The sequence below is a fragment of the Podarcis tiliguerta genome (assembly GCF_965153285.1).
Source record: "Podarcis tiliguerta genome assembly, chromosome: 2".
NCBI lineage: Eukaryota > Metazoa > Chordata > Lepidosauria > Squamata > Lacertidae > Podarcis > Podarcis tiliguerta.
The window spans coordinates 91121241-91138620 of record NC_139535.1 but is presented as its reverse complement, the minus strand read 5'-3'; the positions used below and the strand labels follow the sequence as shown (position 1 = coordinate 91138620).

The window sequence follows — 17380 nt, the reverse complement described above, 5'->3', positions numbered from 1 at the left end:
TTGTTGATATTCTGGGGCTTGGAGTTGAATGTCTTTTCTCTCACACACTCTGCGCTCTTCCCCCCCGTTTAAAGTGAGAGGCTGAACTTTCCTCCTCCTCCAACCTGGCTCTGCCCCTCGGAAAGGGGAGGGGGAGAGTCCGGGGGGTGGGGGCTGAGCCGAGGGGGCGGGAGGGGGGGAGGAGGAGGAGGTGAGCGGCGGCGGCATCCTTTGCCCATGAGGGCCTGATGGAAAACACAAAGGACCTGGTGAGTAGCGCAGAGCAGCCCCCCGGGGGGGTCGAGGGAGGCAGAGGCAGCGGCCAGCACCGGGCAGGGCAGGAGGCTTCGGCTTCGGAGCGGGGTGGCTGACTTGAGAGGCTTCCGGGGGGTCACGCTGCTTTGGGTTCCCTTCCTGAGGGGCTGGGGGACCCACGCGAGAAATGGTGTGGGGAGCAGCCTTGCATTCTGTGCCGTGTGGGAGGGAAGTCAGCAGCAGTGGCGGACTGAGAAAGGCAACTCTGGGCAGGGAGGAGGGTGGGATGTTCTGCGAGAAATGCTGCTCCGTATAAGCTACCTCTTCTCCATCTGCCCCGACCCACCCACCCGTGTTTTCTTACTCCCCACTCCCCCGGCAACATGTGCAAAAGTGGCGGGGACTTGAGAGAAACTTCTGCCTCCTGTCGGAGTGCCAGTGGTTCATTCATCGATGCCTCTTCGAGGTTTCCAGAGTCCCTTCCGCGTTCCTTTGGCTGCCCGTTCCTTGCCTGCTGTGTGTGCTGTGCAGAGAACTCGATACCTCTTTTTGTGTGTGTTGGTACCTTGGCCAGTACTGCGGCTCCAGCGTTGCCCTAGTAGTTTAATGATCAAAAAGCGAGGAGATTTTGTGCCTCCTTGAGCATCTTGAGCATCTTGTGTACAGTGGTACCTCTGGTTACGTACTTAATTCGTTCCAGAGGTCTGTTCTTAACCTGAAACTGTTCTTAACCTGAAGCACCACTTTAGCTAATGGGGCCTCCTGCTGCCGCTGCGCCGCTGGAGCACGATTTCTGTTCTCATCCTGAAGCAAAGTTATTAACCTGAAGCACTATTTCTGGGTTAGCGGAGTCTGTAACCTGAAGCATATGTAACCCGAGGTACCACTGTATATGCTTTGCAAGGGGATGTGGAGACCAGTGTTCAACAAACATTTCATTTGATTGTTTTTAGAAGGTTGAATGTGGCCTTTGAGAGGATAGAGGAAATGTTTAGGTCTGCCAATGTTCAGTAGCGTAGAAGAGAAAACCTAGTAATCCGGGAAATGCCATGACAAGCCTTGGTTCTATTCCTTTATTTTCCTGTCATCCTTGCTACTTTTCCTCCCCTAACATTCACACTAATCTGTAGGATTCTGCAACCCGCTTTGTTGCATACAAGCATCCTGGAGCAGAAAGTAAATGAGTCAGTTTTACCTTTCTCAGGGAAAGCTTTCAGAATTAATGTTATAATGAAGACTTTAAAGGGAAATTGCCAAATTAAGATATGCTGAATGCTGACAATGAGAAGTTTCACGGGATAAAGTACGAAAGATGTAACTTTTTCATTTAAAATGCATTGACTTTAATGCATTATATTTGTGACGTTGAAATGCTGATATCAGCACAAAGTCTCATTTCCTCTGTTAAATGTGGCTTATTTGTAATTAAACTTAAAATGCAGAACATTCTGTTACGTATATAAAACCAGTGTGGTGTGTTGGAGTAAGATCTGGGATACCAGGGTTCAAATCACCTCTTGGCCATGAAGCTCAGTGAGTGACTCAGTCACTGCCTCTTAGCCTAGCTTATCTCACAAGGTTATTGTGAGATGAAATGGAGAGAGGGAGTACAATTTATGCCACCTTGAGCTCATTGGAGGGAAGTGGGATATTAACTTAGTAGCAATAATAAGTAAACATTGAGCCCTATTTTAATGTGTGTGTTAAGAGATACAGTAGTTTTAAAAGTTTTTTTATTTGTGACAATGTTGCTTTGGACACTGCTGATGCAGAGCTTTATTCTCAAACTTTTTAGCGCTTTCCTCCCTAACTTTCCATTCCATTATGTATCTAGACTAAACACCTTTTTTGTCTTAAGGCAGTCTTCCCCAGCCTGATATCCTCCAGATGTTGTTGGACTACAGATCCCTTTATCCCTGATTATTAGCCATGCTGGCTGTGGTTGATGGGAATTGTAATCCAAAACATCAGGAAAGCATTGGGTTGGGAAGGCTGTCTTAAATGACGTGTGTGGCTTTGTCTTGCCTTTCTACAATACTTGATTGGGCTTTAATAGGGAAACACTCATGTGCATGTATACTAACTATTCTCATTTGCTTCAGTCTCCTGCCCCATTAATTTGTCCACTGTTCTCTATTCTGCCCATTGTGCATGGACTGTATACCAGAACAGGGTAGCATGTCTGTCTTGCAAATCTTTTACATCCTTAAACAGAGTATCAGCAAATGCCTTACAAAAGCTTCTGAATGCATAGCTATTGGAGGGAACACTGTGTTCTCAATGTTGTGTTGTCAGTTAACATGAGAGAGCATTTGGATCTTACAGACCTAGCTGGTCCCCTATGTGAACTAATTATGCATTCTAGAATAGTCCCAAAGCCTTCTGTAATGTTTGTTGGTTCCTTGGCAGATCTGTTGATATGGAAAGTGCTCACTGAGGGTAAAACTTCTGGATTAATGTATACTGGAAGACGACTGGGTCATACCTTCTGCTATCACTGTTGGTACCACAACACACAACAGCATGTGCATTAAATCTTATGGGCCAATCATGCAACCTGCTGCACTAACAATAGGTTTGTAGGATAAGGACCAATTATTATTCTGTTGCTGCAGTTCTTAAAACAAATTTTTATTGGCTTTACTTTTTATACAAATACAAGAACCATTAAACACTTATGCAGCAGTGCATCTAGTGGTGTTTTTTCTATCCATTGACTTTAGACATGAGCTTACACATTCAATGTTCAAACATATTACTTAATGTAATCTCTCCACTGAAAAGATTGAGCTGTTAGGATAACAATGTCTCGATTTTGGTCATTAACATAGCTAAAGAAAGGGCTCCACGTTTATTGGAAGGTGTCTCTTTTCATTAAGCCTTTAATTGTCCTCTTGTGTCTGGTGAGATGCTCAGACATTGCTGCACCCCAGATATTATTTTCCCAAATGCTCAGAGTTATTTCAGTCTGGTTCTTTTATTATTGAGCTATCACTAATCATGCTGTGGTCAGTAAGAAGCCTACTAGTTCTATGTAGTGAAGGGTGGAGCCCAAGTCTATGTCCAAAGACAGTAAGGCTAAGGTAGGATTTGGAGAAAGAGGTTGGCTTGTAATTGTGGATATAATGCAGAATATTGCAAAATTTCCCACCAAACATGAATAAACCAAGTTTTCCATAACCATTCCAACATAAAGGGCAAAGGGAGGGATTAATTTTTGCCAGCCTGACTGTCACCCGGTGCCAGTGGAGGCCTCCTGTAAGCAAGCAGAGATTGTTTTGGGTGGTAATGGCCCAGAGACCTCATTTGTGATCTTCAATTGAGTGGCCTAATTCTGATTCCCATACAATTTGAAGGCCTCCAGCACCCCCTGCTTCATGAACTAATAGATTGTGGTATATAGGGAAGCGGCATCTTTCAGGTCATATGCTGGTTACAGCTGCATTGTTATAATCTGTAATGATTAGCTATGGCTGTAAGACAGCAATGAGTTATTACTTTGACTTGTCAGTTGGTTGTTGTAGCTATGTAAAAATTGAGGTCATTGACAAATGTTGCCTAAAGTCAGTGCACGAAGCTGTTGTTTGACATGAGCTAGGCAGAAAAGAGGTGTTTAGAGATGGGGTTGGGAACTGCTTGTCTGAATGACATTACAGAAGATTTTTGGTCAATGTTGAAGCTATTTATGTTGGTGCAACATTATATGCATAATGTTTAGCACTGCAGCAAATGATTATGTTGAAGTTGCTATTGAAAGGGATGAATGAGCTGTTGCTACAATTGATTCCTATCAAAACCATTTTGTGCATCTTCACAGTCACACAACTTAAGTTTCTCCTGTCTCTTTCTTGTTCTTCAGATTGCAAATGCCTTGGGATGAGGATGGATTTATTTATTTAGAACATTTATTGGCAGCCCAAGCGACAACGTCCTCTGGGTAGTTCACACAGAGTACAATTTAAACATTGATTTTCAGTGTTTTAATTAATCATTCCCTGCCCTTCAAAACTAGCACTAGCAGCATAACAGCATTTAAAATCAGAGAAAAACAATCAGTCTATGGGTATTCTGGGGCAATATGCGTCTTGCTCTTCTTTGCCAGGACTTGTTAGATCCCTGAAATGCTTAAGCTGTAAGTTAAACTAGAAAGAATTGTAGTCTGTGGCCATAATAGTTTTTAAAAGTGGACAATCATTGCAGCATATATTTAAGTAACTGTATTAGTTATGCTGCAAATGTAATCAAGTTCTGTGGTGCCTTAACTGCACTTGGGATAGTGGTCTCTAGCTCTCTCTCTTTTAAGTTCTCAATACCATGCTGCTATGCAAACGTGCCACCCAAGATGAATAAAATTTCAGTGGGTGATCATCACAGAAATGCTAGTACTTCTTTAAAATTATAGCAGAAATTATAATAAAACATACTACGTATGTAACATGGATGGATGTTTCTAATTTTGTGAATGTCCAAATACGTAATTTTTTCAGGCTTTCCATCTCCTGACAAAATTTACTGTGACTTTTGCTGTGGAACATTGTATTTACTTATCCTGCCTCACCCTACAACTTATGAAAGTTGCTGTGTGAATAAGTGTATGTCAAGTACTCATGTGTAATACAGTCATTACATTTTCACACGCTCTTCTGTCATCCCAGTAGCACGTATGAGCAATTCAAGTTTGCATGGCTATACTTTGCAGGTTGCAATCACTATCTTTTTCTCTTAATGACGCTCAGGTTGTGTCTAATAGTCATAAGCAGTATAATAGTTATGGGACAGAGATAGCTTTGGTTGCCTTGGTGGATAACTTAACGAGGAGAACTGGACAGGGGGAGTGTGTCCCAGTTGATTCTGCTGGACCTCTTGGTGACTTTCAAAGCCATTGACCATGGTAGCCTTGCTGGGATAGGACTTGGAGGCCCTGTTTTACAGTGGTTCCATTCCGTCCAGGAGGGGCCAACCCAGAAGTTAGTGCTGGGGGACTCTTGTTTGACACCTTGGCTGTTGGCTTGCACAGTCCCTCGATGTTACGTTTTGTCCCTCATGCTAGTTAACGTTTGCATGAAACCACTGGGAGAGGTAGTCCAGAGTTTCAGGGTTCAGTGTCACCAGTATGCTGATAACACTCAGCTCTATTTCTCTTTTCCACCTAAATCCAAGGAAGCTGTATTGATTGTAAACTGGTGTCTGTGATCAGTAATGGACTGGATGAGGGTGAGCAAATTGAAATGTAATCTACAGGTAGGCAAGACATAGATGCTCTTGGTCAGTCAGAAGGCATAACAGGGAACAGAGATTCCACCTGTGCTAGGTGGGATAGCACTCCTTCTGAAGACACAGGTTTGCTATGTCTGGGCATACTCCTGGACTCAGCCCTGATCATGTTCGCTCAGGTTTCTTTGGTGACCAGGAGTACATTTGCACAGGGTGCTGGCTGTGCCTGTTCCTTGAGATGTCTGATTTGACGACAGTGACACATGCCTTAGTTACATGCCATTTGGAATACTGTAATGCCCTCTTCTTGGAAATGCGTTTGAAAAGTGTATTGCTCTAACTGTTGGACATTCAAATACTGCTGACAGGTCTGGAACTGTTATGAGTGGAAGACACTATTTTTCAGTGGTCTGCTCCTTCCTAATTGCTCAATATTGGAAGGTAGCATTTGATGACTTCTGTTCAACTATGTACCTACTGTATATCATAAGGAACTACTTTGTCCATCCTGCCATAGAATGGGATTGTCTGATTTATGGATTGGGGTGCTATTGATATGTGGATAAAAACTGGAATTATTATTTTATTTTTACAACGATTTCAGGAGTGGCATTTGTTTTAGCAAATAAAATGTGTAGCATGATCTGCAGTATGCAAGGGATATCTCCTTACTAATGGCATTCTGAGATTGCGCATGGTAGAGCAGCCATTCACATAAAATCTAACTTTTGTGATGCTTGTATTATTCTATCTCTGTCAGTTGCCATGGAAGTGTTTCTATGACAAATCATTAACTTTATGGGAATAGTCTACTTCAAAGACTGAGAATATGTGATGGAAACAGATGAGGGGTGGGTTGTGCTTAGCGGCTAACAAAAGGGGGGAAATGGACCCTAGAAGTTGCAAAGAAGAACAATGATACACTCTGGCTCTGGCTTTTCTCTCCAGTTCTGGTGTGAAATGAGAATATACCACAGAAAAGCTCCACAGTTTTCTGAAGAGAAAATGGTAGGTCAGTGAGCTTAATTCCCTTCTCTGGGTTGTTACGTGGGTTGCATCAAGTGTGGTGTAGTGGTTAGAGTGTCGGACTAGGACCTGGGAGACCCGGGTTCAAATTTCCACACAGCCAAGAAGCTCACTGGGTGACCTTGGGCCAATCACCTGGTCTCAGCCTAGCCTACTTCAGCTAATGTATGCTGCCTGCTGGTTAGCCAAAAGTGGATGAACTGTTGATAAACAATGCTGGGTATACCAACACATGATAAACTTACCCTTGAATTCTGCAAAGACTATTGAGGACTTTGGTGGCATAATTGAAATCCGTAACTTCAGGACTGATGCATTCTATAGAGAAGCTAGCAAACCAACATAATTTTTGTAGAGCTCATTGCTTTACATTTGCCTATATGTAAAGCAACCTAAGTGCTCTTCTGTGATTTCTACAGTGGAATATATAAGGGTAATAAATTAAATGTTTGTGTTTGGTTATTGAACATAATTTTGTTGGGTGCTCATCCTGAATATTGCTTTGTGTAGTGCAAAGTATTTCATTGTTAGTTTATTGTATACCATTGCACCTATGTAACACTTGCAAATTGCTTTTCATTTTGTCTGTCTACATGTGTTGTTTCTCTGTGTAACTTAAGATTATGTAGTATGGATCTTCCACACTCAGTGGAAACCTGTTAAAATGCTGAAATATCTCTTTCAGATCCTTTTGTTGAGAGGTTTTAACATTTTAGCTTTTCTTTTTAGACTGAACATTCTTCAAGATCTGAAAGGAAGAGACGTGATTCGTTCGGGATGTTTGATGGTTATGATAGCTGTAGTGAGGATACCAGTAGTAGCTCAAGCTCTGATGAGAGTGAAGAGGAAGTTGCACCCTTACCCTCAAACCTCCCAATTATCAAGAACAATGGACAGGTCTACACATATCCAGATGGCAAATCTGGCATGGGTGAGTGCATGATTTTTCAGTGGAATGCTAAATCAAATGACCACTTCTTATTTCTATGGTGCCAACTTCTTTTTTCTGCTTGGATGTTAGGAGCAGTGACCAAAGACTGATGCACATATGTGTCGCTTTGTGTGAAGACTGTTCTACTGTTTCATGTCACTAAACTAAAGCTAAACTGCTCCTAGACAACCATAGAAGTGTGCTTAAGTCCTAAACAAAGTGCGTGCATGATTCCTTCCTTTAGCATGCTTACAGAAAAATATTCAGAGTTCAGGAAGAAGGGGACATCACCACACCTGAAAACTTAAGAGATATTGGCTTGGATCCATAGTTCCCATAGGTGGTAATCGACTACACTCACTCAGAGAAGGCTTACTGAAATTAATGGATCTAACTTAGTCATGTTCAGTAATTTCAGTGGATCTGCTCTGAGTAAACTTGAGTATCACTCCCTGAGTTCCCCTCACAGGGCATTCTCACTGGAGAAGAGGAGGAGGTGAATTTCGTCTGTTCCTGCATCTTATTGCAGACACTGAATAGTTGCTCTGGTGGCTTGTGGGACCATCTTGAAGAGTGTTGAGGTGCTCTTGGGGGAACAGGAAGCAGCAACAATTGTCCCCTTCCCTTCCTCCAGTGGGAGCCTGTACTGAATCTCAATTCCTTCCATTTGTGGAAGTTGCACCTTGGATCCAGCCCATTGGAGAGGTGGCACACACTCCTCTACCAAGGAAGCCACAAGCTAGACCATCTAGCATTTCTTCCCAAGCCATGCTCCAGATTTCCTCTCCATGTCTGTGCATGCACACAAAGTTCACAAAAATTGATACAGAAGACGTTCCAATCCCAGTTGGGATAGTAGGGGTAAATATAAGAAAAGAAGAGCAAGATTTGGGGTGAGGGAAGCTTGCGTGTGTGTGTGTGTGTGGGTTGCGTGTTGCCTTTTATCTGAAGATCACAGGGTGGGTGACAGTATAAAAACTAAAAAATACACAACATAGTAACAAACAAGACAATAACACACCCCCGCTATTTAAAAACTTAACTGTTTTTATGAAATCAAATGTTTTAAGTAATTGTTTTTAGTGCAGTATGCTGTTTATTAGGGCTTGGCAATATCCGGTTTTCAACAACGTGGTATATCATCAGCTAAACATCGTGATATACCAGTTGAAGTAAGGTTGTAACTATGTAGAGGCGAATGGAGTAATGTGCCTGCATCTGCTACTACTTTGGGGTCTAAAACTGATACATGTTTACTTACCTTTAACATATTGGGACAACTGTTATTTTATAGTACAGAGCAACAGGGGCATCAGGAACCATGCGAGAAGTGATGACCGGCTTCATAGTTTTCCCCACACCACAGTTTTTTTTTACAAAGCACACACATACATCATGATTCGTGATACATCACCATGTCAGATATTATGAAACCATTATCACGATGCAGACCGCAAACCAATTTTGGATGATATATCAATACATTGCCCAGCCCTACTGTTTGTAGCATACTTGTGGAGGATGCCTTCACCCAATTTTGGAAGGGTTTTCCCCTCAGTCTGCACATTGAGTGCAGGCCCCTGACTCTCCTGAGAGCCTTTATGGAGGGCTGCTGGGGAGAAGAGAAGAAGGAGCAGGGAAGTCCGTTTCTGCCAGCCGCCTTCTGTGGGTTAGATCTGGAGAAAAGCACGTTATGCGCAAATAAATAAATATTTTGGAAGATTAAAACTTTTTTGTACAGTGGAAGTGGTAGTTCATTCTCTTCAACAGAAACGACTCTCCCATGTCAAATTAAGGAAAGAGGAAGAGAAAGAAGTCCAAGATAAAAAGCTTTTTAGAATCTACATAGAAGCTATTAAATATCTGATTGATGAAGGATTGTATTATAAAGATAATATATAATGTATATTTGGGGTGTGTCTAAGTGTTGATAGCCAACACACAGTTTGAGTTGACTATCTTCTATGTGGACTGCATAGAGCCATGGCTGCTTGACAGTGAATGTGGCACTTTATAGTATAGATGTAATACACTGGCCATCTTTCTCCCTTTATCAGCTACCTGTGAAATGTGCGGGATGGTTGGTGTCAGAGATGCCTTTTACTCTAAAACCAAGCGCTTCTGCAGTGTTTCCTGCTCAAGAAGTTACTCATCGAACTCTAAGAAGGCCAGCATTCTGGCCAGACTTCAGGTAACGGTACAGTCACAGTTTTATTATCTTTATTATATAGATAAGCTTTAAAACAGATTTGTTACAACGCAGATTAATGCATTTATTTATTTTTTTAAAGTCAACTGCTTTTAAGTTAAATATAATATGAGAGCCCTATTGGATTGGACCCAAAAGTCAGTATCTAGTATCCAGCATTGGCTAACCAGATGCTTCCCATACGCAGGTATGAAGGCAACAGCCCTTCTTTGTTAATTAATTGTTAATTAATAAGCAGCAAATGCCTGGATGAACAGATGAGTGTTAAGCAGGCGCTTAATGCTGTTGATAAAGCGCCTGCTTAACACTCATCTGTTCATCCAGGCATTTGCTGCTTATTAATTAATTAACGTCCATAATATTGCAATTTCCAGAAGGACAGCAGCATTGGCCTCCTGTAGGAAAAACAACAAAATGTGTGGTGCCTTAAAACTAACACATTCATTATGGCTCTAGCTTACTTTGTCAGATGCATGAAGTGAAATCTTAGTTGGCAGTTGTGTAAATAACCAAACTGTAAGGTGAAAGTTGAATGACAATGAGATGCCTTGGAAGGCAGGCTTGTGCTTGCTCACAGACAGCCCCCAAAACCTAAAACAGTTACTCAACCATCAACAAAAAGCCACATAGCAGAGATAAGGACACTCGAGCCCAACTCCCATGTCCACTGTGGCAACACTGTAGCAGGATAGAATGATGTCATCCACAACTTCAGGGGCTCATTTGCCTGCTCGTCTTCCAGTGTGATTTATTCCATTATCTGCCAATAATATCCTTCTACATAGGACAGCCAGTTAAGTCTCTGTGCAAAAGAACAGAAATAGATAGACACAAATCTGCTAACAGAAATGGCAGTATTCATAAACCTGTAGGGGAATGCTTTAATATTTCAGGACACTCTGTAACTGACCTTAAGGTGGCCATTCTGGAATGAAGGAAGTTAAAGGATGTGGGTGGCGCTGTGGGTTAAACCACAGAGCCTAGTACTTGTCGATCAGAAGTTCAGCGGTTCGAATCCCCGTGACGGGGTGAGCTCCTGTTGCTCGCTCCCTGCTCCTGCCAACCTAGCATTTCGAAAGCACGTCAAAGTGCAAGTAGATAAATTGATACCGCTCCAGCGGGAAGGTAAGCGGTGTTTCCGTGTGCTGCTCTGGTTTGCCAGAAGCAGCTTAGTCATGCTGGTCACATGACCCGGAAGCTGTACGCCGGCTCCCTCGGCCTATAGAGTGAGATGAGTGCCGCAACCCCAGAGTCGGCCACGACTGGACCTAATGGTCAGGGGTCCCTTTACCTTTTACCACATGAAACAGCTGAGTTAGAATTTATCAGTAAGTTAGATGGCATGAGTTCTAGGTTTGCCCTTGTTTGTGTGGACAAACTTTTTCAGTTTGGTGAAACGATCTCTGCCATAGATTTTTAAATAATACAGAATAACCACCTGTCTTCATTTGTTGTTTTTGTACTGTTTTCAAAACTGTTTTTAGTTTGTGTTTGTCTTGAAATGCATATGGAAGGCAATTTGTAAATTAATGAATTAAATAAAATGCAGAGAGGGCAGGATTCAACGAAGTTGTTGCGATGGGAGAACAAGGTCTGTTTTCACAGTGGGGCTGCTCTCCACCACCACCCCACCCCACCTAAATCTGCTTTGCAGAGCTGGGAGAACCTCCATAACAGGTTTAGGAGGCGTGTGGGAGGAAGGGCAGGAAATATTGTTGCGCAAATGGACCTTTCCCCCAATGTGCACTTAGTACTAAGTTGGATTTCACCCAAAGGATTTTTATTATGCTACATGTGTTAATTGACTTACCTCTGCCAGGGATATCTGACATCTATTATTGTTTCTTATGAATGGTTCCCTGCCCCATTATAGTTGTAATTCAATTACCTCAGCAAAGCTGGGTAAATTATTATCAATCTGCGGTTAGAAAAGTGTGCCTACATGTTTAAGCTCTTATTATCACAGTCCGTAATCTTTGTATCTCATTGCTATTCAGCTCCCACCTTACAGTTTTCATCCTCTGTGTACCTGCCAACTAAGATTTCGCTTTACGCATCTGAAATGGGCTTGAGTCCACAAAAGTATATATCACAATAAATCTTGTAGTGTTTGAGGTACCACAAGGCTTAGTTGTGTTTATATGTGGCTATAGTAGTTACATTTTATTGTATTGTAATATTTTATAATGTGGATTGTGTTGTGTGTATATGTTGTATGTTTACATAATGTAAACTGCTGTGAGATAATACAGAAAAAGAGCATTGCAGAAATGTTTAAATTAAAACCACTCACCACTTGAATCTAACCTAGTGGTTGTTACCACTTCTCAGTAAAACAAACTCTGTAAGTTTGTTATGTGTACAAATCAAGAAGTACAAACAATTATTTGGAGGATCAGGAATGAGCCGCTATAGTAATAGTAATAATGATGATGGTGATGATAATTATTATTACTATTGCTGTTACTATTATTATTATTATTATTATTATTTATAAGCCACCCATCTGGCTGGGTTTCCCATCTATGCATGACTTCCTCTTCCTTTTGCATAATGAACTTAATAGATGTTGACTGATTTGTCAAACCACATTTTGCCATGACAGCAAAACTAGCAAAGTTGTTTGAGTGACCTATCTGAACCAGGATCAGACAGTTCATGGACAGATTCTTCCATTCCAAACCATTATTTGGAGGCTAAGAAAATGTGATACTGGAATGTATTTATTTAATAAGTTAATGTAAGTTAGTGTGTACGAATGTAGTTTTAGTTACATTGGGTTGTGTACAACACTGCTGTTCTACTCACACAACATACTTCCACATGTGCAATGGAGATGACCCTTCTCTCCTCTCTTGTGAAACCCCTCCAAATCTGTTCCAGAGAGTTAGGGGACCCTCTGGAGCAGATTTTGTGGGCATGCAGGGAGAAAGAGGACGTCCTGTTAAATAAGGGAGACACTGCTCATGCAGCATTACCTACTTTACATCTTCCTTTCAAACAGCTGCATTGATATCACTGTGCATATATGTCGGAGAACACTTTTAACTACAAGCTTCAGATACACAGATGAGATTGGACTGAAGAATGCTAATCTCTAGTGCCCCCTCCACTCCATTACGTAATGGGTGTAAAAGTTGCTTTAAAGCTCGGTAGTCCAAATACTTTCAATTGGCTTCTGCAAAAGCTGGTGTAAGAATAATAATAAAATTTTATTTAAAAATTCCATCATGTTTGCAATGTGCAGTTTTGCTAACGTATAATGCCAGCCTTGAAGGAAAGATTGTACAATGGATTTAACTGCCGAGAGCTATTTGCACCTGCGGTGTTAGATATCCTTCTAACAGCAGAATACTAATGCATTTTCATCTGAGAGCGCTTGTTAAGCTTGAAAGATCATGACTAATTCCATTGCTCTCTCCAAATCCTAGTTCAAGAGTTTTGAATAATTAGGATTCGGTGTTACTTGTAATGTTAGAATGCAGTGATCAGAAACACGATTTTTATATATTAAGCTTATAAGCTACATATCCCCCCCCCCCCCATTTTTGCTTGCGTTTCCTTTGAGACATCAAAAATTAAAGAAGATATCATGCCTTGATAGGTTTTGGTAGCATCTGTTAGGTTGTACAGCCCTTCACTGAAACAAAAGATATTTTTGTCTGCGTTTTGTGCTTGGATTGCACATCAGTTTTGTAGCATATGGAATGCATGCTACACCTTTCCTATTTTTGTCAGTGCACAAATGCCACTTGGTTATAGTAACATTCAGTATTTAAAGAAAATTCAAATTAATGTTAAAATAGCAGCAGGCTAGGCGGTCTTTTGAATGGGATTTACCCAGCCCAGAAACTTAAAAAAAAAAAAAAAAAGTTTTCTGATGAATTCTGTTTCTGAAACTGCAGTGTTACATTTTGGGCAGCAGATTTCCAGAAAGCCTGCTTCTAAAACGTCTTGATGTGAGTTTGAAAAGAACCTTATTCAGCTCTTGTTGTTTTAGGGAAAACCTCCAACAAAGAAGGCTAAAGTGCTACAAAAACAACCTTTAGTTGCTAAATTAGCTGCATATGCCCAATACCAAGCAACAGTACAGAACCAATCAAAGACGAAAACAGGTAACGTGGAGAAGTCTCTGAGGAATTATCATTGGGTTAACATTCAGTTTTTCAGCTTTGGGGAATAATTTCGAGAAGAATTGTAAGGTTTTTCTAACCACATATTTCAGCAATTTCCAAGTGAATAAGAGGAATAAAGTTTGCTAGTATTGTGGGGTGGGGTCTTTCATCTGAAGCTGAAGGGCACTGGTTGTTGGGGTGAACCTGTGAAACATTCTGAGGGACTTGGCTTATGTGCCTTGCTTTCTACCCTTTCAGCTGTATTGGCATTTTCAACAGAACACATTGGCTGCTCTAGGGGTAGATAGATTTCTTTCCCATACTGCTATATCCATTTGACTGGATATAATAACTAACTGTCATATGAATCCTGATGGCATCAGTGCATGGGTTGGAATTGGTTTTTTTGTTTTTGCTTCTGGCCTACATTAATTAGTTCCAGTCTAATCTATATTCTTTTGTAAAAACAAGTTAATTTTCTAGAGGATTTTCTTTGGATAATCCACCATGTTCACCTTGTGGTCATGCTTACAACCGTGCATTTCTGTTTCCTCCCCCACCCTAAAAGAGACTGGGAATGAATTTATATGTATTAAAAATATATTTAGTAAATTATGTACCCATTGCTAAATAAAGTAACTCTTTCTAGCATCTGTTCCAGTGGAAGGCTTCAGTTGGGGCAACTACATCAATAGCAATAGTTTCACTGCCGCTCCTGTTAATTGTTTTAAGCATGTAAGTATGTTGCCTTTGATTTTATTATTTTTAGTAAATAGCTATGAAATAATTGCAACAGAGAATTTACAGATACCCTGGTGAGAGTAGACTTCCCCTTCCTCCTACAGCTCCCTCTTCACTCCCCCAAATCTGCTTCTGAGAGCCCACCATTAAAGCAAATTTTGGGGGTATGTGAGGGGCTGCAGTTGGTGGGGAGTGAGAAAGTGTTGCTGGCAGACTAGCACAACTAGATTTTATCCTATGGCTTTCCCCCCAATCCTTAGGCATATATGAAATTTTACTGATCTAACAACTGCAATCTTGGGAGCTTCCGTTTCAAAGATGCACGATGCTATCCAGTTTAAATGCTAGCTGTCAAAGCTGTGTGCAAAGTTTCAAAGCAAGTTTTGGATGTGGTTCTTGCCTGTGTGCATAGAGCCGATTTACATACTAAGAAACCGTCTTGAAATCCTGTGGACCTTGAGAAGCAGCCCAATTAACTGAAACCAAGTTAGTCTATTGGTTTGTCAGGCTTGGGTGGGGACCTCAGCCCAGCCCAATCAAACAAAGTCCTTTGAAACTGCCTGCAGATCTTCTGTGAACAAAACAGAGCTCTGCACTGTCTCTCCTTAGAAGCAGCTGGAATTCAAAACAAGCGTGTTTTTCAGGTTAGTTTCACAAGAAGGAACATGTTGTAATATGCCACTCTGTCAGTAGTAAGGTGCATTGCATACAAGGCTACATAGTAACGATAAGGTTGTTCTTTTTCTATACCAGAGATCAAGATCAATAAATTGCTTTATTAGCAAATAGGCAGGCACATCCACAGCAAGCTTGTTTTAGGAATGGGTTCAAGTGATGCTTGTAAAACAAGGCTGGTTTGGCTTCTGAGTTTGCTCTTGCCAGTGGAAGAAGAACCGATTTTTGCCATTCCTCTCCCCTCTATTGCACTGGAGGGGAAATGGGCATAAATTTGTGGCCTTTCTCCCGCCCTTCTGCTGGATGGGAAGTTTTCTGTGAATGGAGAGATAACTTCAGTTCATGGAAGTCAAACTTTCAATCCAAGCCCCTCTTCTCTAAAGCGCCAATTGTGATGAGTTCAATATTTCCTTTGTGCTGCATGTAGGGCCAATTTAATCATTAAAATGGTGGGCTGTAATAATCAGGATTAGGAATATCACTTTGTCCTGTGTTTTTATTGATCTTAACATTCATAATTTTAAAAGACAAATTCTACTGCCATACTCATCCCTTTCCATGATCCCATTCTCTCAGCCCATTGTAGCTGCTAGATCAGAGGAAGCAAATGTGATAACAGTAATTCTGACTGGGTTCCTTCAATCCCTTTTATGAACGAAGCATGACCAAAATGAGGCAGGTCCTGAATCTTTTTTGCCTTGTAGTAGTTTGCTGTTGCCACCTGCTTGTTTAACTCGTTGGTGGTGCAAGTCATGCACTGTCAATGACTTTAGACATGTTGGGAGAGAACAGGCCAAAATCAGCAAGCACCAAGGGTGTGGCTGCAGCAAAAAGACAAATGATTTGTATCAGCAAGCAGAGATTGTTTCCTTCAACCAAATAAACCTGTTCAGCATGTGAGAGAGGAAGGATAGCTGCCTTCTTGATGGTCTGGTTATCCCTGACAGACTGGTTTGCTTAAAAAAAAAAGTTGAAGCAATTTAAATTTATATATGATTCTGGGGATTGTGGAATTGTCTTTAAGGCTGCAATCCTACACATGCTTTATTAGGAGTAAGGCCCATTAAACACAGTGGGAATATCTTTTGAGTATAGAATTAAGTTGAAGGTTTCATATAAATAAATTAAGACTATGAGTTTTCAGGACAGAACTTTGTCTTTGTTAAACCACTAATTTTCAGACTCAATTTGTATCACATGCAAGACACAGAAAAGCTAGTGAGATACCTTGGGTGAGCAGTCATATTCTTGGAAAAGAATTCCTTTTGATTAACACCCCCCCCACACACACACACACATTATACTTGCCCCTGTATTTTGGAGGGACAAGTGTCACTGGGGGATGTTGCCTGGAATAGTGACTTCAGGTCTCAAATGTCTTAAGGGGGCACTGATTGTACATTATATTTGTATCCCAGGTTTCAGTTCAAAAGTAACTTTCAAAGCAACTATCACTGAAACATACAATAAAATCCAACAAACAACAATGAATGAAACAATCATTTACTCTAACAGCAGAAGTATGGTTTAAATTGTATGCATTAAAATATCTGGAAAATAAATTCAGTTTCACTTGGTCTCTAACATAGCAGGCACCAGATGATTGCCCCTGCAGAGAACATTCTGCTGCTGGACACCCGCCAGCAAGAAGTCTGGTATGTTTAGCCAGTAGAGAAGAAGTGGAGGGAATCACAATGGCACTTTTCAAATATGTGAAAAACTGTCACATAGAAGAGGGCAAAGATCTGTCCTGTGCTCCTCAGAGGCCAGATGTAGATCTAATGAGCATAGATTACAGGAGGGTAGATTTCACTGAGCATTGTGAAATACCTCTTGACAGTAAGAACAGTTTGAGGATGGAACCAGTTATTTAGTTGGGGTGGGTGAATGGGCAAGGTGTCACCGGAGAGCTTAACATAGAGGCTGGGCAGCCATCTCTTGAGTTTGCAGTAGCTCTGGCATACAAGCCCCCTCCAATTCTGATTTTATGATAGTTCTACTGCATCTCCTCCGTTGGGTGATAACTGGGGACTTGGGGGGTGTCCTTTCTCCCTCCTCTTAAAGAGCAGCAGATGAGTGAATTATGAGCTTTACCTAGCCAAGAAAACATGGGTCAGCTCTGTGGCAGTGAAGGTGCAAGGGTGGACAAGTACTCTTTGGTGCTTGCCTGCTACTTGCACTTAGGTACGTTACTCAGTCACAGACTTTTGTAGCTGCTTTTTCACCAGCGTTTTA

General features: G+C 41.3%; 1 protein-coding gene across 12 annotated transcripts in view; it reads left to right on the top strand.

Annotated features, from left to right (window-relative positions):
- Positions 1-17380, top strand: part of MBTD1 (mbt domain containing 1) — a 50693-nt gene that overhangs the window by 714 nt on the left and 32599 nt on the right. For 5 of the 12 annotated variants that reach the window (XM_083430137.1, XM_083430127.1, XM_083430130.1 and 2 more), the window contains exons 1-6: positions 161-248; positions 6397-6456; positions 7204-7405; positions 9463-9602; positions 13615-13729; positions 14379-14464. In XM_083430137.1, the coding sequence (XP_083286263.1) occupies positions 228-248; positions 6397-6456; positions 7204-7405; positions 9463-9602; positions 13615-13729; positions 14379-14464 (624 nt within the window). In that variant the 5' untranslated portion in view covers positions 161-227. Of the gene's footprint in view, positions 1-10; positions 249-6396; positions 6461-7203; positions 7406-9462; positions 9603-13614; positions 13730-14378; positions 14465-17380 lie in introns of those variants that run through there. The other 7 variants (XM_083430138.1, XM_083430131.1, XM_083430128.1 and 4 more) reach the window with 5 other exon arrangements.